The following is a 27,926-nucleotide window of genomic DNA, read 5'->3' on the forward strand; positions in this document are numbered from 1 at the left end:
AATATTAGTCTAAACTGTGAACAATTTGGAAATGAGTAGAATAGGGAAGTAAATATTTAGTTACTACTCAAGCTATCAGTAAACTAGTTGCATCGGTAGATGTTATTCTTAGGACATTTCCTTAAAAAAATGAAAGGAAGGAAGAAAAGAAACAAACTTTGCAAAGTTCTTAACTTTAAAGGTTGTTTTTCAAATTACAGGTCCATTTTATTTTTTTACTCTTTTACATATTTTATGGTAAAGTACATTGGGGGAAATAATGTTTTGAATCTTTGTTTTAAAAAACTTCTGCCTTGGTCCCTTAATGTTATTGCCCATAATGCTGCTTGTCTGCTTCTCTTTGGTTTGGGATTGTGGGTTTTTTTGTTTGTTTTCCTGTCACAACATACTCAGAGTTCTCCAGAATTACCGATAGAATCTTCATCTCCCTGCTCATTAAGAGATAGCCCTCAAGTTCTCAGAAGCCCCACCACTGAACTCTTCATATTCGACATGTCCAGTTGCCTCCATATGATACTTTCTGCAGCTTCCCTTAGTCTTAACAGTCTTTCTTCTTATATACAAATCTTAGACCTTTACTGATTGTTTCCCATGGCTTCATGGTCTCTTTCTTTTGTTTCCATCATTTTTTCACTCTTTTCCTGCGGTTTTTTTGTGTGATGTCTTTGGTTGACTGTTAACCTTTTTCTAATATTTCTTTTGCTGTCACCCATCAGCTGCATTGCTTAAAATGTATACTGAAATATCCCTTTAATCTGCAGTTATTTATAACTGTGGGGCTCAAAATTTTGATTGTGAAGGATTGGTGGAGGTACATATGGGTTGTATTTTGAGATTTCAAAATAAATTAGCTTCATACCAATGAAGTGATTTGTTTTTCTCATTTATAATGTTACTGAGAATGAAGAGTGTAAGTTCAGTTTTCAAATTCCATTTATTTATCACATTTACAAAAATAAGGACCAGGCTAACTATTTTCTTACAATACCTTTATTTTACTTTGTTACAGTAAAATTTTGTCTCAATTTTATAGTATTCTCTATCTAAAAAAGTAGCAAAAATTTATAAAACAAACAAACAAAAATACCAAGTATGCTACTAGAGTATGTTGGCCAAATTTATGAAGTGTATAGGATATTTATGAATGCAATGCTATTTGAAAACTGTTTACAAAATTACTATGAAGTATGAAATGCTGTTTATGAAATAATTTATATATAGATATAGCTGAGTGTACTCACTTTTTAAAGTAATAAAACTTATTTTTTTTAAACAGACCAAGACCTATGATTCTGTTACAGATAAATTTATGGATTTTTCTTTTGAAAAGGTAATCATTTCTTTCATATACAAAAATTTCATACTATTTTCTTCTGCATTGTCTACTTTTGGAGTTATACGTTGTCAAAATGAAAATACACTTTTTTCTTTTCTCTTAAAGACACACAGTGCTTATATGCTGTTTTACAAACGCATGGAACCAGAGGAAGAAAATGGCAGAGAATACAAATTTGATGTTTCATCAGAGTTACTAGAGGTATGAATTCATTTGAGTTGACCAGCATTTTAAAAGTATGTTAAGTATTTATGCAAGGAATACTGTAATGTAAGAGCAGGCTATATAACATTAAGATCTGTAATCCAGAGTAGACCTTGAGATTATTTACAAATAATGCTGATAATAAGGACTTGTGTGAATGAAAAATGAATGGGAATAAAGGAAGTGGAAAATAATTATCACTGAAAAAGAAGAAAAATAAGAAAAGTGGAAGTTGATGGCATCAGGCTGAGCTCACAAGTAACTTGTGCGGTTGGTAATGTTCTCCTTCTTAGATTGGGTGATGGGATACCAGAATTCTTTCTGTTACGCTTCATGATACAGACTCATACACTCAAGCATACAGTGTATTTCAAATGCATTTAAAATGTATTTTAGGTGGGGTACACTGGCTTCCATCTGTAATCCGAGCACTTCGGGAGGCCAGGAGTTCAAGACAAGCCTGGGCAACTTAGTGAACCTAATAATCTCTACAAAAAAATTTAAAATATAGCTGGGTATGGTGGGATGTACCTGTAGTTGCAGCCTCTCAGGAGGCTGAGGCATGAGAATCTCTTGAGCCCAGGAGTTCAAGGCTGCAGTGAGCTATGATTGTACCACTGCACTCCAGCCTAGGTGACAGAATAAGACCCTGTCTCTAAAAATATATAAATATATTTTATATATTAAAAAATAAAAAGGAGCCAAGTGCAGTGGCTCACACCTATAATCTAAACACTTTGGGAGGCCAAGGCAGGAGCATCGCTTGAGCCCAGGAATTTGAGGCCAGCCTGGGCAACATGGCAAGACCCCATCTTTAAAGATTAGCCAGACGTTGTGTGGAGTGCCTGTAGTCCCACCTACTCAGGAAGCTGAGGCAGGAGGATTGCTTGAGCCCAAGAGTTTGAGGTTGCAATAAGCTATGATGATGCCACTGCACTCCAGCCCAGATGACACTGCACTCTAGCCCAGATGACAGAACAAGGTCCTGTGTTGGGAAAAAAAAAGTATCTCATTTGTAGTAATGAGGGTTTCATAATTTAATAAGTGATAATAGTATTATTAAGTAAGTAACCCAGTGTGTGTTGTGTCAATGTTATGAGCTCAGTCATCCAAAAGTATAAAAAGTAAATCTTCTCTACAAAGGGGTACCTGATTAAAATGTATTCTTCCATTGAGACAATTCAGCTTTTACTGTCTGAATAAAAAAAAATTTTTTTTTGTACTCTTGGGATCACGTCTTAAAACTGACTGAATTTTGTTCCCCAATTACTTTTAAATGGTATCTTGCCTACCCATATGTTAATTGTAAAAAGCCAAGAATATTTTCTTTTTTCAATTCCTTAAATTGGATTTATTAGCAGAATTAGATACTACTAATTATAGATGGTTCATTAGATTTGAAGCTATTAAACTTACCTATTTGCACAAAAATTTATCTCAACCACCATCATAACCATAATTAAATGGATTATCATTTGTTATATGGAAGACCCCTAAAATATTCAGACAAATCTAGACCTTGCTTTATATGAGAACTCAACAGTATATAATAACAACCAGACCACTTGTGAAGTAAAATGAAATTTTACGTAAAACCTTAATGATGTATATTGTTTATTTATATCAGTGGTTCTCAAATTTCTTGGTCTCAGGACTCCTTTATATTCTTAAAAGTTATTGAGGACCTTAAAGAGGTGTTTTTTTTTTTAATGTGGGTTTTAATGTGATTATCTCTAACAGTATATGTGGTATATAAATTATACAAATTTTAAAAACTTTGTCTTATAGCTATCTGATTTTTCTTTATTTTCAAAATATTAAGTGGGTATGAATGTTTTTGGTTACATGGATTGCTTTTGTAGTGCTTGACATGGCTACAGGTTTGTTCATCACCCAGATAGTGTTCATTGTACCCATTGGGTAGGTTTTTGCCCCTCCTCTCCTCCGCCTCCCCTCTGCTTGATTTCCACTAAGTTTTACTTCCCTTTGTGCACATGTGTGTTCGTTGGTTATTTCCAATTTAATAATGAGTACATGTAGTGTTTGTTTTTCCAATCTTGAGATACTTCACTTAGGAGAATGGTCTCCGGTTCCATCCAAATTATTGCAAAAAAACTTTTAATTCATGTAAAAATAACAAAAATAAACTCGTTATATGCTAACATTATATTTTGTAAATAATATATATTTGTCTGAACAAAATAATTCAGTGAGAAAAGTGGCCCTGTTTTACATTTTTGCACATCTTTTTTTAATATCTAGTTAACAGAAAACAGTTGGATTCTCATAACAGCTTCTGCTTCCAGTTTGTTCTGATCTCATTCATCATGTAGCCTCTGGGAAAACTTCATTGTATACTCATGAAAAATGAGAGTTTAAAAGGGCAGATGACACCATAGTATTACTAAGAAAATTGTTTTGCCCTAACAGACCCCCTAAAATGGTCACAGGAACCCCCAGAGCTCTCCAAACATTTTTTGAAAACCACTGATTCACATTGTAACAAAAGGGAATCCGAGTACTACATACAAGAAGAAAAACAGACAGAACTAACTATATATAGGCATACCTGGGAAATAAGGCATTTTCAGTTCCAGCCACTACAATAAAGCAAATGTAGCAATAAAGCAAGTAATTTGTTGGTTTTCCAGTACACATAAAAGTTATGTTTATATTCTACTATAGTCTATAAAGTATACAGTAGCATTATGTCTAAAAACCAAGTATATACATTAATTTTAAGATACTTCACTGCGAAAAATTGCTAACATTCATCTGAGCCTTCAGTGAGTCTTACATCTTTTTGCTGGTAGTAGGTCTTGCCTTGGTGACTGATCAGGGTGGTGGTTGTTGAAGGTTGGGGTGGCTGTGGCAATTTCTTAAAATATGACAACAATGAAGTTTGCCACATTGATTGACTCTTCCTTCCACGACAGATTTCTCTGCAGCACACGATACTGTTTGATAACATTTGACCCACAGTAGAACTTCTTTCAAAATTAGAGTCAGTCCTTTCACACCCTGCCACTGCTTTATCAACTAAGTTTATGTAATACTCTAAATTCTCTGTTGTCATTTCAACACAGCACCTTCAAGGAGTAGTTTCCATCTCAAGAAACCACATTCTTTGCTGATGCATAACAAGCAATTCGTCATCCATTCAAGTTTTATCCTGCGTTTGCAGCAATTCAGTCACATTTTCAGGCTTCAGTTCCACTTGGTTCTCTTACTCTTTCTACCACATCTGCAGTTACTTCTGCCACTGAAGTCTTGAATTCCTCAAAGTTATCCTTAAGGGTTAGAATCACCTTCTTCCAAACTCTTGTTAATGTTGATATTTTGACCACCTCCCATGCATGAATCATAAATGTTCTTAATGGTATCTAGAATAGTGAATTCTTTCCAGAAGAATTTCAGTTGACTTTGCCCAGATCCATAAGAGGGATGACTGTCTATGGCAGCTATAGCCTTACAAAATGTATTTCTTCAGTAATAAGACTTAAAAGTTGAAATTATACCATGGCTTAATCCATGGCCTGCAGAATGGATGTTGTGTTAGCAGGCATGGAAACATTACTCTTGTACACCTCCATCAGAGCTCTCAGGTGACCCAGGTGCATTGTCAATGAGCAGTCATTTTGAAAGGAATCTTTTTTTCCTGAGCAGTAGGTCTCCACAGTGGGCTTAAAATATTCAGTAAACCATGCTATAAACAGATATGCTGTCATCCAGGCTTTGTTGTTCCATTTCTAGAGCACAGGCAGAGTAGGTTTAGTATCATTCTTAAGGGTCCTGGGATTTTGGAAAGGTAAATGAGCATTGGCTTTAATTTAAAGTCACCAGCCATATCAGCCCCTAACAAGAGAGCCAGCCTTTCCTTTGAAGCTTTGAAGCCAGTCATTGACTTCTACGCTCTAGCTGTGAAAGTCTTAGATGATGTTTTCTTCTGATGGAAAGGCTGTTTTGTCTACGTTGAAATTCTGTTGTTTAGTGTAGCCACCTTCATTAATGATATTAGCTAGATCTGGATAACTTTCTGCAGTTTCTACATTAACACTTGCTGTTTCACCTTGTACTTTTATGATATGGAGAAGTCATCTTTCCTTAAACTTCATGAACCAACCTCTGCTAACTTCAGAATTTTCTTCTGCAGCTTCCTCACCTCTCTCAGCCTTCATAGAATTAAAGAGAGTTAGGACCTTGCTATGCATTGGTTGGCTTAAGAGAATGCTGTGGTTGGTTTGATTTATCCAGACCACTGAAACTTTATTCTTATCAGCAATAAGTCTGTTTCGCTTTCTTACCGTGTATGTGTTCACTGGAGTAGCATATTTAATTTCCTTCAAGAATGTTTTCTTGGCCGGGCACGGTGGCTCACGCCTGTAATCCTAGCACTCTGGGAGGCCGAGGTGGGCGGATCGTTTGAGCTCAGGAGTTCGAGACCAGCCTGAGCAAGAGCGAGACCCCATCTCTACTAAAAATAGAAAGAAATTATATGGACAGCTAAAAATATATATAGAAAAAATTAGCCAGGCATGGTGGTGCATGCCTGTAGTCCCAGCTACTCGGGAGGCTGAGACAGGAGGATCCCTTGAGCTCAGGAGTTTGAGGTTGCTGTGAGCTAAGCTGACGCCACGGCACTCACTCTAGCCTGGGCAACAAAGTGAGACTCTGTCTCAAAAAAAAAAAAAAAAAAAAAAAAAAAAGAATGTTTTTCTTTACATTCACAACTTGGCTGTTTTGCCCAAGAGGCCTAACTTTTTGCCTACCTCAGCTTCCTCACTAAGCATAATGATTTCTAGCTTTTGATTTAAAGTGAGAGATGTGCAACTCTTCATTTGAGGCCATCGTAGGGTTATTAATTGGCCAAATTTCAATGTTGCACCTAAAGGAACTTAGGGAAGCCTGAGGACAGGGATAAAGACAGAAATGGCTAGTGAGTTGGAGCAGTCAGGACACAAATGTCTTGATTAAGTTTGCCATCTCATGCGTGGTGCCCCAGAACAATTACAATAGTAATAAGAAAGATCACTGATCACGGATCACCGTAACAGATACAGTAATAATGAAAAAGTTTGAAATATTGCAAGAATTACCAAAATGTGAGACAGTGACATGAAGTGAACACATGCTGTTGGAAAAATGATGCTGATAGACTTGCTTAACACAAGGTTGCCACAAACCTTCACCTTGCTTAAAAGTAAAAAAAAAAAGAAGTGTCTGTGAAGTGTAGTAAAGAGCAGTACAATAAAATAAAGTATGCCTGTACATTAGAGTATTCCTGATTGCAGACCTAAACCAATTTTTCCTAATTGTTTCAGCTTATTATTTTAAAATGAGTATGCCTACTTATATTTTACTAAAAAAGTTAAATAAATTTAAAATACTGTGTAAATTAACATTAATATAGGCTTTAGATATAAACCAGATGTGGTCCTTTAGATTTATAAAGCATAGCTATTAACAGACATTCCCAACAGATAATCAGAAAAATTTAGAACCATAAAAGAAATTAAATATGTAAACTAATTATAAATTATAATAATCATTATGGATAATAAAAGTAGAGTTCTCAGAGTAATTGGTAAGGATTGCTGGGGAAGGGAGTCAGGAAATTCTTCAAGAGGTTAACCTTAAACTGAAACCTGATACTTAACGGAAGAGGTAATCATGTGAAGAGTGCTCCAGGCAAAGAGAACATTCTGCACAAATTCTTAGGTAGGACAGAACTCCTTGGCATGCTTTAGGAGCTGAAAGATGACCTGTATGGCTGTGATGTTTAGTAAGTTCAACCAAGAGTGGCCCAAGATGAGGTTGCACCAGTTATATAAAAAATAGCTAGGGAAGTTCTGATCAATTTAGTGCAATAATTTCACACTTAGATACACCTAGTTTGCTTCAAACATACTGTATTGATTCAGTATAGAAAGACCATCAACAAACAGATGAATGTTTTTGTAGAACAAAAATAGAGCACAACTAAAAGCATTGTGTGTGGTGGAAACCACAGAACTACAGGCTTTATTTAGGTCCAGAAGCAGATAACATTGACCAGAATCTAGGCTCTTATGGGGTTAAGGGGACAAAAATTATGACACCAGATCTAGAACTGAGCTCATGGCTGGATGCCAATCTTTTGGAATGGGACTCCACTGTTAAGAAAAGGTACTGAATGAGATGAGCAGAATGCTGTCAGACTCTTATCAGGGCTACGGCTTTATAAAAAGCTGTGTGCCTAGAAATGCTCAGAACTCTGAAGCAGACCATTCAGTTATTATGTCTGGGATTTCTCAAACATTACGGTGGATGGGAATCCCAATATGCAATTATAATACCTGGTTCTGAGTTAGTGTAGTGGGCTGGGAAGGCAAGTAGAGGTAGTTGAAAATCTTTAGTGGAAGATTAAAGATAAGGTTAGAACTTTCATCTCAATGAACCTACCATCTAAAATTCCAAAACACAGAAGTATTTTGCTAAGACAGCCAGTAATATGAATAATCAGAACATCTAGATAAAAATAGTTTTGTGGAGCTGAGAAAGATGTATGTTTAAGTTATTCATAGAGATAAAGGAAGATAAAAACAGCAGTGTTCCTATGGGCCTAATGTCAGAAATAATCATTTTTCATTATTTTTATGGAGTAAACAAAATCACCTCTGATTTCGGTCTGCCAGCCTGAACTGAATTTTTTTATTTTGCCAACTTTTGAACAGAAACTTTTCTTTGATAACCTATTCTTACCAAAATGCAACATGACTTATGTTTTATTCATTTATATACTTGTTCTTCAGACAGATAGGATTTCAGAATTCTTTCAAAATCATTATAAATACACTTAAAAGCCCACAATTGCTTGAGATAGCCAGATAAGTAATGATTAAATTAGAGTAGGTTTAGTAACTATTTTTATATTCCCTATACCCTAGGGCAGGGAATGAATTTACTGCATGTGTTTTTTGTTTGTTTTATGATTTTTAAGAGCATACTTTTTTTGTCTAATAAAAATATTGATAAAACGTAGTGAAGTAAACTGCTTTCTGATATCTAATGTTGACATTTTTTTCTTCAGTGGATTTGGCATGATAACATGCAGTTTCTCCAAGACAAAAACATTTTTGAACATACATATTTTGGGTAAGTTTGGTAAATTTAGATTTTTTTATACCTTTTTAAGAAAATCTTATTCTGTAAGAATTTTAAATTATTCATTCTTTTTAAATTCTAGGTTTATGTGGCAGTTGTGTAGCTGTATTCCCAGTACATTACCAGATCCTAAAGCTGTGTCACTAATGACAGCAAAGGTAATAAATATATAAACTTTATATAATTTTGTGAAAATTTATTACTTTAAAATAATTAAATCTTTTTTGCTTCATTTTATTTTTTCTCACAGTTAAGCACTTCCTTTGTCCTAGAGACATTTATTCATTCAAAAGAAAAGGTATGTGTTTTATATTTTGGATTTATATTATTTACAGATATTGTTTGGTTTTTATTCTCTTTGACTCAAAAGTCCTTATGCTTTTACTGACTTCTTTTTTTTTTTTTAAAGCCCACAATGCTTCAGTGGATTGAACTATTGACCAAACAATTTAATAATAGTCAAGCAGCTTGTGAGGTGAGGTGACTAATTCAACAAACCATGCATAGATAGTTAAGAATCTTTTTTTGTTTTGTTTTTTATTCTTTACGGAAATGGAATCTCAAAATAGTTTTATCTATTTTAAATGATAGGGAGCCCTGTGTAAGTTGTCTCTAAAAGCATTTGATGATTATAATTTAGGTATCAAATCTATTACACTGATTAAATAATTGATTATTTTAAAATCTGTGGGTTTTTCCCCTTCATTTAATGGAAGAAAAAAATTATAGAAAATTCAAAAGACTGTTCCAGGTATTTCTTAACTACTTTCATTTTTGTTTTCCAGCTTTATTGAGGTATAATTAACAAACAAAACCTGTATATATTAAGGTGTACAATGAGATGATTTGATATATGTGTACATTGTGAAATGATTGCCACAATCAAATTAATTAACACGTCTATCACCACTTAGTTATGTGTATATCTGAGTGATGAAGAGCACTCAAGATCAAATTTTAAGTAAATAGTACAATACTATTAGTTATAGTGATGGTGTACGTAAGATCCTAGAATTCATTTTATAGCTGAAACCTTGTACCCTTTGGCCAACATCTCCCCGATTTCCTCCACCTGTCTCTTAACTACTTTTGGATGTTATTGAAAAATATTTAAAAACACCTATCACTTCCTTACCTCCCCCCAAAGTACATCTCATTAGATCAGTTTATTTCTAATTATATATTCCCCCATTTTAAGAGAGATGCATCCATAAGAATAATCTGCTCACAGGGGGTCACAACTTAACTGTATTGACATCTTAATGTTTATAATTTTTGATTAGCAACCAGAGATTTGTAAACCTACCTAGGAATGCAAGTCTTGTGAATTTTGCGGAGGTGGTATATAGTACCATGCAAGAGATGAAATTATAATTTAAGATTTTTTACTTACTTAGAAGGTCATCTGATTATACCTTGTAGCAATGGAATAAGAGAATCTGATCACCAGAAATTTCAAATACAAAAGTATAACTTTTTAAAGCTTCATAATGAAAATTTGGAAGCAAGCACAAAAGTAGAAAGGTATAATGAACCCTCATGTTACTGTTATGCAACTTCAACAACTAATAATAATCTTTCATTCTTGTTTCATCAATTGCTATCCTCCCATGCCTTGTTGTCAGCTGAAGTGTTTTAAAGCAAACCTAGATACCATATCATGCATCCATAAACAGTCAATATATATTTCTAACAGGTGAAAACTTTTAAAATATGTATATAACCAGAATTCCACTCACTCATGGTAAAATTAGAAGCAATTTCTTGATGTCATTTAATACACATTCTATATTCAGTTTTCCCTAATTATATCAATTTTTTCCCCCAGTTGACTTGTTTTAAATAGTATACAAGTAAGGTCCACATTTTGCATTTGTTTGTGTGCTAAATCTCCTTTCATCTATAATACTTTCTTTTTCTTCATGCCATTTTGTGTCATTTGTTCTGCAGGATTTCCCACATGCTGCTTTGAATGATTGCATCTTGCTGGTGTTTAACGTGTTTCTCTGTTGCCTTCCCCCTCCTCATAGCTGTTTAATAGATCCATAGGATTGATTAGATCATAATTTGTTTTTTACATAGAAATAAAATGAATCATGCTCAAATCTTACATTAATAGGAACAAAAGATTCTACAGTGTGATGTTTATTAGGGAAGTGGTATTTCATTTTATTACGACAAGGACCTCAGGTTGCCATCATGCCAGTTGTGTACTGTGATGGAAATGACGTCTGTGGAGTTGTGTAATGAGATGACCTTTATTATGATTTTAGATTTTGGACTTTCTAACAATTAGAGAAAGTTTTTTGATAAGAACTTAATTAAAACATCTACTAGAAGTAAAATCCTTATGTGATTTTATCCCATTTAACAAGTATTGGTTAAATGTTAAAGTCACGCTCTGTTTTCTTACAGTGGTTTTTAGACCGTATGGCTGATGATGACTGGTGGCCAATGCAGATACTAATTAAGTGCCCTAATCAAATTGTGAGACAGGTAAGAAAAAAATGTATTCGAAAAAAATTATTTGAAGAAGTGGCTTTCAATTTAATTGTTCTAAATTTGCCTGTGAATATGTCTGTCCTAGCTAGCATTGCAAATAGTTTGAAAAGATCTGTCTCCTATCATAAGTCATTTTGGTATTGTTTTTATTAGGTTATTTTAACATCAACTATCACTCTAATCAAGAGATTAAACTTATGCACATTTCCTGCATACAGGAAGATAGGCTATAACTTTCTATTCTTCCAGATCCTACTTTGGATGCCTTAAGAATTGTACTGATTCTTTTTCACATCCTTAGATTTATTTATTTATTTTGAGATAAGAGTCTCAGTCTGTTGCCCAGGCTAGAGTGCCGTGGCATCAGCCTAGCTCACAGCAACCTCAAACTCCTGGGCTAAAGCAATCCTCCTGCCCCAGCCTCCTAAGTAGCTGGGACTACAGGCATGCACCACCGTGCCTGGCTAATTTTTTCCATATATATTTTAGTTGTCCACATAATTTCTTTCTATTTTTAGTAGAGACAGGGTCTGGCTCTTGCTCAGGCTGGTCTCTAACTCCTGAGCTTAAATAATCCACCCGCCTCAACCTCCCAGAGGGTTAGGATTATAGGCATGAGCCACCGCACCCGGCCACATCCTTAGATATTCTAACTGTGGTAGGGTACTGTGGTGGCTTACAAAATTAAATGAATAGAATATTTCTTTGGGTCTAAGCTGCTACATAAACCAATTTGTTTTCCTTAAGTCATTGTAAAAATTAGACAATGAAAATTAAATATTACTTTATAGTCAGTCACTTTTGGCACAAAATCAAAAAGTTAATCTAAATTATACCACTTTTTTCCTCTGAAAGTCAGGAGAAAAACAGAATTAATAATTAATGCCACTTTACAGTTGTTGAGATATGATTCTTACACCATAAAATTCATGCAAACCTTTCAGAGTATAAAGTTTAGTGGTTTTTAGTATGTTCACAAAGTTGCACAAACATCACTACTATCTAATTTTAGAACATTTGTCACCCCAAAAAGACCTCAACCCCTGATGGTCACTCCCTATTTTATCTTCTCCCTTCCCCTCAATCCCTGACAGCTGTTAGTCTTTTTCTATCTCTATGGATTTGCCTCATTTGACCATTTTATATAAATGGATTCATACAGTATGTGGTGTCTTATGACTTGCTGCTTTGATTTAACAATCTTTTCAGGATTTATCCATGTTACAGCATATATCCATACTTCATTTCCCTTTTTTGCCAAATAATAGTCCATTGAATGTATATACCACATTTTGTTTATCTGTTCATCGATTGATGAACATTTGAGATGTTTTTACTTTTTGGCTATTTTGAATAATGCTGCTATGAACATTCAGTACAAAGTTTTGTACATACATTTTCATGTCTTTTGGGTATATACTTAAAAGCCGACTTGCTGGGTCATTTTGTCACTCTTATGCTTAACATTTTTAGAACTTACAACTGTTTTTCATGGTGACCAAACCATTTTACTTTCCCCTCAGTGATATATGAAGGTTCCAAATTTACCATATCATCTTTAACACTTGCTATTTGTCTTTTTATCTTAGCTATCCTAGTGGGTGTGAAGTTGTAGCTTATGTGGTTGCATTTCTCTAATAACTAACAATGTTAAACGTTTTTTCATATTATTGTTGGTCATTTGTATATCTTTAGAGAATCATCAGTCATTTTTAATCCATATTTCTTTTTGTTAAACTTAAATTATATTCTTTCTCCTAGCTGTTGACCCTGTGACGAGTAGCTGTCCTACTCCACTTCACTCCTCTGTGGGAGATAGATAGTAGTTTTTCTTTTCTTTGTATCTCCACTAGCTTAGTGAAGCTTTGTTTTTGGTCATCTGTATTACTGAAACTTGTAGTTTAAGGTTTTTTCCCATTATCACTAAACCAAATATTGTTTGTTATGCTAACTTTGCCTTATATGTTTAGACTGTAGTTGAGACTCCAGGAAAGCTTTAAATGTCAAAAGATAATCTTTGGGCAAAATATAAATGGGTGGCAGAGAATTTTAAATCATGTTAACTTTTCAGTATCTTTCTTATGTGATGTGAATTGGCCCTTGGGTTGTTATCTTTTTCTTTACAGATGTTTCAGCGTTTATGTATCCATGTGATTCAGAGACTGAGACCTGTACATGCTCATCTCTATCTACAGCCAGGAATGGAAGATGGGTAAGAAGTACTTTTTGAACATTAAATTTTTAACTTTTTTGATGATCTGCCTACAAAGTATTTTTAAATAGCCACGTTGAAATATTTAGTTTCTTCTTTCTCAAAATAAGCTGTACTAGCACAAGTCAAGAAGTGAAAACTATTTTTGTTTTATTTTTAACTAAATGCATCTGCAAAATCCTCCACATATCTTTAGGTTTGGATTGATTTAGCCAGTCACTGTAATTGAAATTCGGCTACTTATATTATTGCAGTTGATATTCATTATCACAAAGATAAAAGAGATATATTCAGGTTTTTAAAAATAATTTTCCTCCCAGACAGTAACTATCCCCAGGCTTCATATGTTTTCTAAGATATATTTAATTATCTTTTCAGGTCAGATGATATGGATGCCTCAGTAGAAGATATTGGTGGTCGTTCATGTGTCACTCGATTTGTGAGAACTCTGTTATTAATTATGGAACATGGTGTAAAACCTCACAGTAAACACCTTACGGAATATTTTGCCTTCCTTTACGAATTTGCTAAAATGGGTGAAGAAGAGGTGAGGCTGTATCTTGTTTATTTCTTGGATTATGTACCTATTATCAGTATTTAGAACTTAATTATTTTTATTTTCTATTTTTAAATCAATTTTTTAGAGCCAATTTTTGCTTTCATTGCAAGCCATATCTACAATGGTACATTTTTACATGGGAACAAAAGGACCTGAAAATGTAAGTAAAATTCTATCTTATAGTAGGGATTCAGAAGCCATGTTTTCTGTAGTTTGTATCATACAAAGTCATGAGATACTAGAATCCTTTAAAATCCCTTCCTGCCTGATATTAGATAATGTTGAGAATCTAAGATTGGTTGGTGTTTTTAATGTAATTTTAATGGATATAGCAAGAAAAGAAACAACTGAGTAATAAATGTCACTGGTAAAGCCCTAGAACAAAGCAAATCAACTTAGGCAAAGTGGTCACCACCTACTTTGGGGTCTTACCAATGGTATATTGTTTGGTGGACATTTTGATGGTCATATTTTTAAGCCCTTTGCTATTAAGTTTATCATAGTCTTTCAAAAATTTAAGTAGCTGCTCTGTTAATATTAAAATGTTATATGCATTTTATACCGTCTGTAACAGCTGCATTGGATTGTATCATCTATACTCTTATTTAATCCTTTTTTAAACTATTAGGGATAGGTACTGTTTTGATCTCCATTTTACAGATGAAGTACTTGAGGCTTAAAGAAGTTAACTTGTTTTAGATCACAATAAGTTGGGCTTTGATCTTCAGTCAGACGACTGAGCTAAAATTCTTAACCAGTATGCTGCAGTGCTTCACAGAATATACACTGGTATTATCTAATTCCAACCTATATGCCTCCCTGTCTCAACTGCTTTTCTTTTGCTTTATTAGATCATAAAATCTTTTGAGTCTCTTGAATTTCAAAGCCCAAGTGAATATCCATTTGAAATACCTAGTATTTGAATTATCTCAAAACTACAAATAAGAATTTCTTCTTCTGTATAACTGGCATTTTTATTAAATAGGAAATATTATAATTTTTGATCCTGATTTATCTTCCACTGAGCTTGCTTATAAGAAAAAAGAAATTATTAAGGGATTTATCCCTTTAGGTCAGGTAAATAGTTAGTGCTAAGAATTATTATTCTTTACAGATCTGCCAGTTTAGTATAAAATTGTCCTGAATGTGGTTGAGACTGTTTTAAGTTAGGGTTAGGCCTTTGGGTGGTTGTTTTTCATGATACATGTTCCTGCCATCATTTACCCTGGATATTATGTAAAATAAATCTCAAAATGATGTTAAAAATACTACCATTATTAAAATTGAATTTTGTTCCACTTAGCCTCAAGTTGAAGTATTATCAGAGGAAGAAGGGGAAGAAGAAGAGGAGGAAGAAGATATCCTTTCCCTGGCAGAAGAAAAATACAGGCCAGCTGCCCTTGAAAAGATGATAGCTTTAGTTGCTCTTTTGGTTGAACAGTCTCGCTCAGAAAGGTGAAATGTTTCAACATTCAAAATGCTTAAAGCGTGTTTGGTTTTAATTCTTTTTTACGTAATTGTTACACTACTATTAATTCACCAGCTTTTATTACATAATTCCTTTTAAATAATTAACACCACTGTTAATCGGCTCTTGTGTCAAAATAATTTCAGTCTATTCTACCAAACTTCTACTTTGTCTCTGAGTCATGTTAGGAATAGTCATTGAAGAAATATACAGTAAAATATCTAACAAAATTATATGTGCATTCATTCTTTAACCTAGCAACTCTACTTCTAGGAATTTGTCCCCCAAATACAGAAAGATACATGTGCAAAGGTATTTATTGGAACAGTTTCTAATAGCGAAAGACTAGAAACAGCCAAATGTCCATCAAAAGGGAACTAGTTGAAAAAACAGCATTCACTCAAAATAGTACTCTGTAGCTGAATAAAGGAAATACAGAATTTACATGTACTACCATGGAGAAATCTTTAGGATATTACTAAGTGAAAAAAGTACAGAAAACTATGTATTGTATGCTACTTTTTAAGAAAGGGGAAGCTGTGAGAGAGAGAGAGAGAAAGAGAGAGAGAATATGTGTGTGTGTGTATGTATATATATATGTATATATACAACCAATCCTCACTATCCATGGGTTTGCTATTTGCAAATTCACCTACTTGCTAAAATGTATTTGTAATACCAAAATGGACACTGGGAACGTTTGCAGTTGTTCACAGACATGTGCATATGCAGAATGGCAAAAACTTTTAGTTGCCTGACAAATACTTTTCTAGCTGAGGGCAAACAAAACAAGTTGCTTTCTTGTTTCAGTTTTCATACTGTACACAAATGTACTTTATGTGATGTATGCTGTGAAAAATTTTCAAATTTGTATGCTTTTCACTGGTGATTTCATTGTTTAAAATGGCCCTCAGCCAGGTGTGGTGGCACATTCCTGTAGTTTCAGTTACTCAAGAGGCTGAGGTGGGAGGATCACTTGAGTCTGGGAGTTTGAGGCTACGTGAGTTATGATTGTGCCTGTGAATAACCACTGCACTCCAGCCTGGGCAACACAGACTCCATCTCTAAAAGAAAAATTAATTAAATGGCTCTCAAGTGTAGTGCTAAAGTGTGTTTAGTGTTTCTAAGCTCCAGAAGGCCTTAGTATGCCTTATAGGGAAAAATGTATGTGTTAGATAAGTTTCAGTAATACTGTTGTCTGTGAGTTCAATGCTAATGAGTCCATAATATGTATTAAATATGGTGTCTTTAAACAGAAACACCCATGAAACAAGGTAATACATCAATCAGTTGACAAAAATGTTGTGACCAGAACCTCATAGGAATTTAACTTAATCCTAGAAGCAATAATTTGGTATTTGCTAATTCAGTGTTTATAGCACGCAACTACACAAATATCAAGAATTGACCACAAATCAAAAACTTCTTTAAAAAATGGTTTCCAATGGGTAGGGAAAGAAAAACAGGGTGGAGGGAATGGGAATGGAAGTTTGACAAATTTAACTTTGGAATCATGTAAATGTATCTATAATTATAAGCAAATAAATTAATAAAAAGCAATCTCTAAAAATCAAAAGCACAATGAAATAGATGAACCTAACTATATATTAAGCAGGTTAAGAGGAGTTAAAGTGACTTTAGAACACGTTAACTATAAATTCCTAATGGGATGTACATGAAAGACAAAGAATTGCAAAATTGTCTTAAAATGTTTCAGTAATTATGTTTTTGTTAATATAACTAGAATTATTCTGAAGATATGTATATATTATAGAATAAAGCAAATAATTAATTGTTGTCATTAGAAACCAAGATTTTCAGCAAAAGAAGAAAGATATAAAATTGTAGGATTTTTACATAATTTCTTCAAAACTGAATTTGAATTGGAAATATCAGTATGAGTTCATGGTTTCTTTTGTCTTAAGCACACAGAAAATGTATTACCTACCTCTGTTTTCTGAAAAGGTCTAGAAACCCTGTACAAGCCAGAATCAATGAGTATTCCTGTTGTAGTCTCTAGATTTCATTTCCCACTGGAAAAATTTAGGTTCCTTGGGAAAATGTCCTATTCCATGTCCTGGGAAGGAAATGAATGAAAAGTCTGGAATGTTTTATCATTTTGGAAAACAAGGAAGCTATCGAAGTCTATTGAGGTCATGTTAAAAGGACTCGAACCAACTTGACTACTGGTCATAGATTGAACAGCTTGAGCATCAATAATAAGAATAACTGCAGTGGACTGTGGAACACATCAAAGATGTTTAAATCCATGAATTTCTAAGGATACCTAAAAAGAATTTTAAAAACATACTGGCAACCTTTAGAGTGTACTAGGAAATCAAATAATTATTTTGAAAATCATTAAATACTGGAAACAATATCAAACATTTATTCTACCTGCAAGAAGTATACCTCTCGGTAACCAAATGGTGCTTGAGCAAATAAATGAGCAAGGACGATTGGAATTAGAATATCACTATTTTGCAACCCCAAATGAAATAATGGATCTAGACAACGGTCATCATTGGCTGAAAACCTTACAAAAAGACTAACCCTTCTTTGTATGCCTCCTGATGAAAATCCACATCAAAACCTACAAAATATCCTTGATTAAAAAGTCAAACCTAGATCTGATCAAGTCTCTAAATCTAACTACCAATTTACAAGAAATACAAGGACAGAAAAACATGTTAAAATACCACCACAAGCAAAATATAAATGTGGGAAACTGTACAGGACAAATAACCTGCTTTCTTTAACAGATAAATTGTCAAGATGAAAACAAAGTTGGAGGAGAAACCAATAGATTAAAAGATTTAAGAGACATTTCAACCAATTGCAACAAAAGACTATTTGGGTCCTGATTCAAGTAAAATAACTATAAAATTTTTTTTTAGAAACCTGAGTAAATTTTTACTTTGGATATTGTACGATAGTAAGGAATTGTTGACTTAATTTAGGCATGAATAATGGTACTGTGGTTATGTTTTTGAAATTTATCTGTTAGAGATTTAAGATTTATGGATTAAATGATAAAATACCTGGAGTTTGCCTCAGAATAATCTATATTGAGTGGGTGGGGGTACAAAGGAAACAAGACTGGCTGCTATTTTGGTAAATTTGAAGCTGAGTGATGGGATCTTATACAATTCTATTTTTTATATATCTGAAATTTTCTATATCAAGTTGAATACTCAGTAATTTTAAACTGGGAGGTAAACTGATTCCATTTGGTTTTGAAGGGTCTCATGTCAAGACAACAGCTCTGTAAGTCAAATCAGGCCCATCCTAGCGTTTTCATATACTAAAATACTGAGTTAATTAAATGAAAATAAAGTAGATTTGGGCTTCCATTTACCAATCCTGGGATCTTGGGGAAAATTGCCTAAATGATGCTTAGCAAACAAGTCTAGCTAGCAAAATACTCAAAAGTCGTTTTATGATGGCAGGTTGGTACAGTTACAATCAATATTATTGCTTATCATGATGCAGATAGCTATGAAGTAATACAGGGAGAAGAAAAACTTATTTCCACTAATATTTTCTTTTAGGCATTTGACATTATCACAGACTGACATGGCAGCATTAACAGGAGGAAAGGTAATACCTTCTCTAATGTTAGACAATTTGACCATCACAAAAAAAAAGTTGCTAAATGAACAACTTTTTGCTTTTAACAGGGATTTCCATTCTTGTTTCAACATATTCGTGATGGCATCAATATAAGACAAACGTGTAATCTGATTTTCAGCCTGTGTCGATACAATAATCGACTTGCAGAACATGTAAGTGCTAAGAAACAGTCTTAAAAGGTTTTTGGTAATTTTAAAAAGAATATCCTGAAATCCTCCTTTTTCTGTTTTAGATTGTATCTATGCTTTTCACATCAATAGCAAAGTTGACCCCTGAGGTATGTAAACATTTATTAATTCATGTTTTTAAAATTGTTGTAAACACTGGTAGTGCTTTCAAATGAGCCTTTCTAGTTGTTCTTGAAAAAAAAATTACCAAGGTTTCTTCCGTAACACAGTAACCTATTTTTAAATGTATAATGTGAATAAACTGAATTACCTTTTCATGTCTTATCACAAATATAACTTTCCCAACTAAATATACATGTAAATTGAACATATCAGAGTGCCTCCAAATGCTGAGCTTTAAAGTTGTTTGATAGGGAGCATATATTATGGTTGTGCTCAAAGAAAAAATAGAGTAAATAGGCCTCTGCATACATGGAGGAATAAGAGGAAAATAGAAATGTTATGGCTACTTTAACAATACATGTCAGACAGTAACATGTATTGCTATAGATTGCCACAGGAAATTTTAATCTAAATTTTTTAATAGAACATGATTGTCTCATTAACAAAATTTATTTTGGGGGTTGGGGAGATACTGGTCAAAGGAAACAAATTTCAGTTAGGAGAAGTAAGTTCAAGAGATGTATTATACAACATGGTAACTATAGTTAATAACAATGTATACTTGAGAAAACCACTGAGAATAGATTTTGTGTTCTCACCACAAAAAATAAGTATATGAGATAATGTATATGTTATTTAGTTTGATTTACCCATTTCTCAATTTATATATATTTTAAAACATGTTGTACACCATGTATATGATGTTTATTTAGCAATTTACAAAATAATTTTTAAAACTGTTGTCTTCCAAATGCTTTTGACATCCAGAAAAATCTGTTAAATGTGGCTCCCACACATTTGACTTTGTGTCCCGTTATTCTTCTGCTTTATGGGAGTTCAAGTTCACATGCAGAAGCACTAAGGACTGCTAACCTAACGCAGCAGATTTAAATGTGATGTGCAAAAGAGCATATTTTTCTTTTCTGCTGAAAGAGATGGATTCAGATGGATCTAAATACACAATCATTTATGTGTCTTTACAGGCAGCCAATCCTTTCTTTAAACTATTAACTATGCTAATGGAGTTTGCTGGGGGACCTCCAGGAATGCCTCCCTTTGCATCTTATATTCTGCAGAGGATATGGGAGGTAAGTCTTGTAGCATGTTTTCAGAATTTGTTTCTGAGGATTTTGTTTTTATAATACAGTCACTACCATTTTAAGTATCAGTTTCTTTTTAGTTGGGTACCCCAGAATGGTTTTAGTAAGTCAAACGTCCAAGGAAGAAGAGGAGCTTCAGTCAGAAGGTTTGGCGGGGAAAAAGAATTCTTAGCTTGTCTCCCAGGCATTTTAACGATACTGTCGTAGAGTCATAAACAACTTCAGCCAATTCAAAGTTCTTATTCCCCTATTCTCAAAAAAGATTCCATAAAGCAACTGGAAGCCCTAGAAATACAAACCACATGTTTTCAGCAGTTGACAGAAATGATAGAGAAAGCAGCAACCACTTCCTTTCCTCCAGAGTTACTGCTGAGGTCAGAAAATTTCTCCTTGGTGAGTTCTGGAAAAGCTCGAGACCGGGGTGAGCAAATGTTTTCTCTGAAGGGCCAGATAGCAAATATTTCAGGCTTTGTGGATCATACTGTCTTGTTGAAACTACTCAGTTCTGCTATTTTAGCCTAAAAGCATGCATGGACAATAAATGAGTGGATGTGACTGTGTTCGAACAAAACAACAAAAACGGGCGGCCACAGAATTTGGCCTGTAGGCCATAGTTTCTAACCCCTGCTCTAGATTCTGAAGATTCTCTTTTCCCTTGAAAAAACTCTCTGGGGCAGTACAATGAGTACTTTACATTCACACCTAATAACAGTTTGGGCATGCAATAAAGTGGAAACAGGCATGGCATAAAGTAAAGATGAGAAAGTTAGAGAATTAAAAGTACTTTTAAATAAATTTACAAAGTCAGCAAGACCAAGAGCTCAATGAGTTCTCATATTTGTCTTCTGTTATAATACTTGGTTATTTTAAATTTATTTTGTAAACCCAGTAACAAATTTTCCTGAATATTTCCTGTTGATAAAAGCAAGTACCTTTAAGAATGGGAAAATATATGGGTGAAACTTCCTTTAAGCTCTAGTTTTTGAAAAACTACTTTAGCTCTAAATGTTGAATAGCACATACAAAAAGTCTAAGTGTAAAAGTAACTGGTTATTCGGTTGGCCTTATACTCTATTCTCGTCATTTTATTTGTAGGTGATTGAATATAATCCTTCTCAGTGTCTGGATTGGTTGGCAGTACAGACACCCCGAAATAAACTGGCACACAGCTGGGTCCTACAGAACATGGAAAACTGGGTTGAGCGGTTTCTTTTGGCTCACAATTATCCTAGAGTCAGGACTTGTAAGTCAAATACTCAGAATTTAACAAACCATTTGTTATTCAAAGTGATGCTTTGTTTTCAGACAACTATGATAGCCCATTATTATACAAGCAAAGGTCTTTGAGATGTTGTTTTTAAAGGCCAAGTTTATATTAGTATTTGGAAAACTATGACAGTGTTTTACAAATATCTACAGTGTTTTTGTTTTTTAAAAAATAGGTAATCAGCCAGGCACGGTGGTGTGCGCCTATACTCCCAACTACTCGGAAGGCTGAGGCAGGAGGATTACTTGAGCCCAGGAGTTTGAGGCTGCAGTGAGCTGTGATTGCACCAGTACACTCCAGCCTGGGCGACAAAGCAAGAACTGGTCTCTTTAAAAAAAAAAAAAAAAAATAGGAAACCATCTTATTTCTTGGGTGACACCATCACTGCTGTCATTTTTGTGTCCTTGCTTAATAGAGTGACAGGGTATAATCCGAATTAGTGAAGGGAGGAAGGATCAGAAAACCCTGTTTTAAAAATAACCTTCTTGAGAAGGTTAAGAGTAAAATAGTAATAAAGACATAAAATAAGCTGAGAGAAAATAGTGACTGAAATTATGGGAGTTAGATGATAAACACCTTTGTTATTGTACATAAGCCAGTAAAGAATAAACAAAGATCCTGAAAGACGGATGGGCAAATATCAAAAAGATACTCACAAAATAGAAAATTGCTTGTAAATAAACACAGAATATGTTCACTTTTGATAGTTCAAATAAATGAAAAACTAGTTAATTTTTAAAATATCTTTAATTATTAAAAACATTTTGTAGCGGTTCACTGAGAGGGCCTAGAATCAGTGATACTCCAATAACAACAAATACATCCAATACCTACCTGGGTGTTGGATTCCGAATACCATTCTCCAGTAAAAGGATTCACAGCTCCTTAGAGAAATGGCTAATATTTAGGGCTAGGGCAGGGGTTATCCAAGATGAGCCCGGAGCTGCTTATATTGCCAGAAAGTGAAGAAGTAGTCAAAAAACAAAATGATGAGGGTATGTCAAAGGGACACAGAACTAACCTAAAAGAACTCCCACTTGCCAAAGCTAGAACGATTTTAGTAACAAAATAAGGAACATAGCACTGGTAACAAGTAACACTATAACCCAAAGCATAAAATAAATGTCCATGAGTCCATGGTAATGTAAATAAATGATTGAATAAATAAATAAATGAAGAAACAAGTCTCCCATACAGAAGAATTGCAAATAATTTATGTACACTCCTCACCCCACACAGGAGATGGAGCTAAACTCCTTATTCCTTAAATATGAGCTTAGTGACTTCCTTCCAAACAGTAGAATGCAGGAGGTGGCATAGTAACTTTGCAGTGAAGAAACTTGACAGAGAGTAACTCAGCCCGGGTTAAGGTTAACATCACCACTGATTTAAGTCAGGTTGATAGTGTGTACCCTTGATTGGGTGTGTTGTGAAGGATACCTCATCTCTTTGATCTTCCTATCAGAAACTCATAGAGTCTCACCATGATATACATCAAACTCAGTTTGAGAGACATTCTATGAAATACCTGACTGGTATTCCTCAAAAATGTAAAGGTCATCAAAAACAAGGGAAGTCTGAGAAATTGTCACAGCCAAGAGGAACTTCAGGAGACATGACAACTAAACTGTAATGGGATCCTGGAACAAAAAAAAAAGGACGTTAGGATAAAATTAGTGAAATTTAAAGCGTGGAGTTTAGTTAATTGTAGTGTTCCAGTGTTGGTTCCTTAGTCACAACAAATGTACCATAGTTATAATAGATGTTAACAATGGGGGAAATTGAGTGAGGGGTATATGGGAATTGTCTGTTTTACCTATTCTTAAATAAAGAGTTTATATGAGAGAAACACCTTTCAGTGGGAGGGACCCGTGGGTTGGCCTTGGCGGCACTCTGCTCATGGGCTTGTTTTTCCTACCAGTTTAGTTAACCCCACAATAATGGGATATTTGTAATAGCTGATATGTATGCTGGTTATCATTCATGTCTTGACCCCCCTGAGCATAAAACAATAAAGAAACCTATGCTGGGCACCAGAAAAAGTGTTTTAGTCAGCTGTTACACCCAATATCAATGACAGTACGGAGGAAATGGCATTCTTACACATTGCAGTAACACTGTAAATTAATACTGCTCAAGATCCTTAAAAATGTTATACTCTTTTTAACTCAGTAATACCATTTTTTAGGGATTCTGGTATAAGTAAGTCATCCAGTATGTGGATGCCCAGTAGCATTACTTATGATTTTGAACAGTTAAAAACTGTTCCATTAGGAAACAAATTATTATAATGCATCATTTTAAAATTACAGTAGTGAAGACTATGTAAAGTGCTTTTGACATCTGTAACTTGAAAAAAGGGCCCAAATATTTGAAAAGAATTAGTTATACCTAAAATAAAAATTAAAGTAAAATGTATAAAAGCCACATAGAAATACTTACAAATACAACAAAATAATTTTAAGGAATGACTGAGAATGTTTAATGTAGAGAAAAGAAGAAAAATGGAGTCACGAGTGCCTTAAAATAGTCGAAGAGTTGCCATAAAGAAATGGAAGTAGATTTGTTCTAAGTTTTCTATAGTAAAAACTATACCCAAGGACTCTTTAAGTTATAGCAAGGCACTTTTTAACCAGATGGCCTATTCTTCCAAATTAACCTTCCTACCTGTTCTTAAAGATAAGCGTAATTGGAAAGTTTTCTTTTTCCCTAGCAGAACTTATTTTTTATTTAAAAGCAAGTAACTTTTAGGCTGGGTGTGGTGGCTCATGCGTGTAATCCTAGCACTCTGGGAGGCCAAGACAGGAGGATTGCTTGAGGGTTAGGAGTTCGAGACCAACCTGAGCAAGAGCAAGACTCCATCTCTACAAAAAATAGAAAAAATTAGCTGAGCATGGTGGCAAACACCTGTAGTCCCAGCTGCTGCCTGGGGGAGGCTGAGGCAGGAGGATCACTTGAACCCAGGAGTTTCAGATTACAGTGAGCTATGATCGTGCCTCTGCACTCTAGCCAGGGCAACAGGGTGAGACTCTGTCTCAAAAAAAAAAAAAAAGTAGCTTTTACAGACATGAGATGGTTAGGTATGTGATAAAGCAAAGCAAAATGTTAATCCATAGGTCTTCAGTACAGTTTTTTCAACTTTTTAGTGTACTAAAATTTTCTTAATAAAATGTTAGGGTAGAAAGTATATAACTTAAACTGAATGACTTTTTAAAATCACAAATTGCTTTTCTCAGTTGCACTTGTATACAAAAAAAAATTTTTGCATTTGAGACACATACCAAACTGAGCCTTAAAAAATCAGAATAGTATATAGGTAAAGAAATATGTAGAAAATGGAGTATCATCCACAAATAAAGTTTCATTTGAAAATAAATCTGTGAAAATAAACTACAATTTTTAGAAACCCTAACTGTTTGGTTTGACAATACATATAGAAGTTATCAAATTATAGATAAATTACTGGGCAACAGAACCAGTGGGTATATTGAAAAGAACCTAAACTGAGGTGTTAGAAAGTTTTGAGGAAGCAAATGTTGTTAGGAGCACTAGCTCATGAGTTTGACAGTCCAGATTTGAATCCCAGCTCTGCTACTAGCTATGTAATCATAGGTAGTCTTACTGCTTTAAGCCTGAGTAAAAGTGGGGATAAATAAAAGCAATGCCTGCCACATAAAATTATAATGTCAAATAGTATACATTCAGTAAATGGTAGCAATTATTATTATTATTGTTATTACTGTTATTGTTTTACCATTATCATCTTCATCATCGTTGTTTCTCAGGGCGTAATCTAGGCTCCACCTCTTTATCTGTGTGACTTTGGTCTTTGCTTCTCCAAGATTCAGATTTTTCAGTGTAACATCATGGTAAGGATTAAATGAGATATTTATAAAGTACCTAGCTTAATGTTTGGCTCATAGTACTTTTATAAGTGGACTCAACTAATATGTTGTTACCTCTCAGAATTATAATATAGGCTTAATAACAGTTTTCAGGTATTTTGAAAGAGGGATTCTTTCTTTGGGTATAAGTTCAGCCTTAGAAGACTTTTAAAGATTTTCCAAAGTTAATGTTCTATAATTAGCATATATATAATCTTAATATAATACAAAGGACTTTTATATAGATCCCATTCTATCTTTAGAACTTAAGTATATTTTACCATTATCTATAAATTATTACAAAATAATTTACCTTTTTTTTTTTTTTTTTGAGACGGAGTCTCGCTCTGTTCACCATGGTATCAGCCTAGCTCACAGCAACCTCAAACTCCTGGGCTCAAGCAATCCTGCTGCCTCAGCCTCCCGAGTAGCTGGGCCTACAGGCATGTGCCACTGTGCCCGGCTAATTTTTTCCATATATATTTTTAGCTGTCCAGATCATTTCTTTCTCTTTTTAGTAGAGTTGGGGTCTCGCTCTTGCTCAGGCTGGTCTCGAACTCCTGACCTTGAGCAATCCTCCCACCTCAGCCTCCCAGAGTGCTTGGATTACAGGCGTGAGCCACCGCGCCCAGCCATACCATTATTTTTTAAGTAAGAAGAAAACTAAGACCATAAAACGTTAAATGGTTTGATCATGTCAGGCACCTTTTGGTATGTCTTCTGGCTCTGAATGCTGTGTTCCCTCTGTCAAATCATACTACTTCCTGAGAAGAAATAAATGATAAAGTGGGAAAAGTCTACATTTCGGGAATGCTAAACAAAAGAGGTTTAAAAACTGTTTCTGCTGATGGCGATTATTGTCACCACTTAATAGTGGCAGAATGGAAGGTGTCTGTTTCTGTCACCCCTTAGGATCTTTCTGTGGAGTCAAGGGTAAAGCAGAAAGATATTAAAAGAGATGTTCATGTCCCTTAATTTTTATGAATTTTAGTTATTAAAGGGAAGAGTGGCTTTGTGTTTAATGACTGCTCTTCAGTCTATTTTATATATTATAAGGATCTGACAGTTTTGTTTTACATTTTATAGCTGCAGCTTATCTTCTGGTGTCCCTTATACCAAGCAATTCATTCCGCCAGATGTTCCGGTCAACAAGGTCTTTGCACATCCCAACCCGTGACCTTCCACTCAGTCCAGACACAACAGTAGTCCTACATCAGGTCTACAACGTGCTCCTTGGTTTGCTCTCAAGAGCCAAACTTTATGTTGATGCTGCTGTTCACGGCACTACAAAGCTAGTGCCCTATTTTAGCTTTATGACTTACTGTTTAATTTCCAAAACTGAGAAGCTGATGTTTTCCACATATTTCATGGATTTGTGGAACCTTTTCCAGCCTAAACTTTCTGAGCCAGCAATAGCTACAAATCACAATAAACAGGCTTTGCTTTCATTTTGGTACAATGTGTGTGCTGACTGTCCAGAGAATATCCGCCTTATTGTTCAGAACCCAGTGGTAACCAAGAACATTGCCTTCAATTACATCCTTGCTGACCATGATGATCAGGATGTGGTGCTTTTTAACCGTGGGATGCTGCCTGCCTACTATGGCATTCTGAGGCTCTGCTGTGAGCAGTCTCCTGCATTCACACGACAACTGGCTTCTCACCAGAACATCCAGTGGGCCTTTAAGAATCTTACACCACATGCCAGCCAATACCCTGGAGTGAGTAAAATTGATACTCTTATATCTGTGTCCTCAAATTGATTGGAAATACCTGTTTTTTTCTCGTTATGGGAAGTGGTGTCAAAATATAGAGTAGTCTAACTCTAACCATTCTTTCTTAAGGACTTAATGTATATTTGTTTTCTTGAATACACATATAAAATGCTATATTATTATAAAATTGGTAAGTATTTTGAGGTTGAAGTTAAAATTTTGTCTCTAATAGAGCTTATCTATTTTAATTTATGGGTTTGTAAATTTGTCTTTCATGTGTGCCTAATGAAGAATCTCAACTTTGTAATACAGTTTTAAGGACATGAGTATTTCACTATTTAAAAATTTGGTACTCAAGATCTACATGCTGTTCTAAGCTGTGAGCTAGACAGTATTTTATCTTAAACTAGTAGTATTCCCTAGTATTGTTTCTCAAGCTGCATCCAAGAGAATGAAATGGTTAAGAGATCTGTCAAGGTGCAAGTATATGCAGTCTAAGTCCCTTTTTCTCTGGAGACTACTTGTAGGCTTCATATTAAATTTTTTCCCCTCTGTATATTACTTTTCTTGTGTGTGTGTGTGTTTTGGAGACAGTGTCTCACTCTGTCACCCA

At 34.5% G+C, this 27,926-nt stretch overlaps 1 protein-coding gene across 1 annotated transcript in view; it reads left to right on the forward strand.

Moving 5' to 3' along the window:
- USP34 (ubiquitin specific peptidase 34) overlaps nt 1-27,926 on the forward strand; it is a 216,415-nt gene that overhangs the window by 168,146 nt on the left and 20,343 nt on the right. Inside the window, exons 52-68 of the mRNA XM_069494805.1 lie at nt 1,277-1,330; nt 1,442-1,537; nt 8,610-8,674; nt 8,766-8,841; nt 8,934-8,981; nt 9,093-9,158; nt 11,099-11,179; nt 13,312-13,397; nt 13,776-13,944; nt 14,042-14,116; nt 15,260-15,411; nt 18,976-19,024; nt 19,105-19,209; nt 19,290-19,334; nt 20,331-20,435; nt 21,543-21,690; nt 26,685-27,319. Coding sequence (XP_069350906.1) covers nt 1,277-1,330; nt 1,442-1,537; nt 8,610-8,674; nt 8,766-8,841; nt 8,934-8,981; nt 9,093-9,158; nt 11,099-11,179; nt 13,312-13,397; nt 13,776-13,944; nt 14,042-14,116; nt 15,260-15,411; nt 18,976-19,024; nt 19,105-19,209; nt 19,290-19,334; nt 20,331-20,435; nt 21,543-21,690; nt 26,685-27,319 — 2,055 coding nt within the window. The remainder of the gene's footprint in view (nt 1-1,276; nt 1,331-1,441; nt 1,538-8,609; nt 8,675-8,765; nt 8,842-8,933; nt 8,982-9,092; nt 9,159-11,098; nt 11,180-13,311; nt 13,398-13,775; nt 13,945-14,041; nt 14,117-15,259; nt 15,412-18,975; nt 19,025-19,104; nt 19,210-19,289; nt 19,335-20,330; nt 20,436-21,542; nt 21,691-26,684; nt 27,320-27,926) is intronic.

Source organism: Eulemur rufifrons, chromosome 19 (genome assembly GCF_041146395.1).
Source record: "Eulemur rufifrons isolate Redbay chromosome 19, OSU_ERuf_1, whole genome shotgun sequence".
In the NCBI taxonomy this organism is placed as follows: Eukaryota; Metazoa; Chordata; class Mammalia; order Primates; family Lemuridae; genus Eulemur; species Eulemur rufifrons.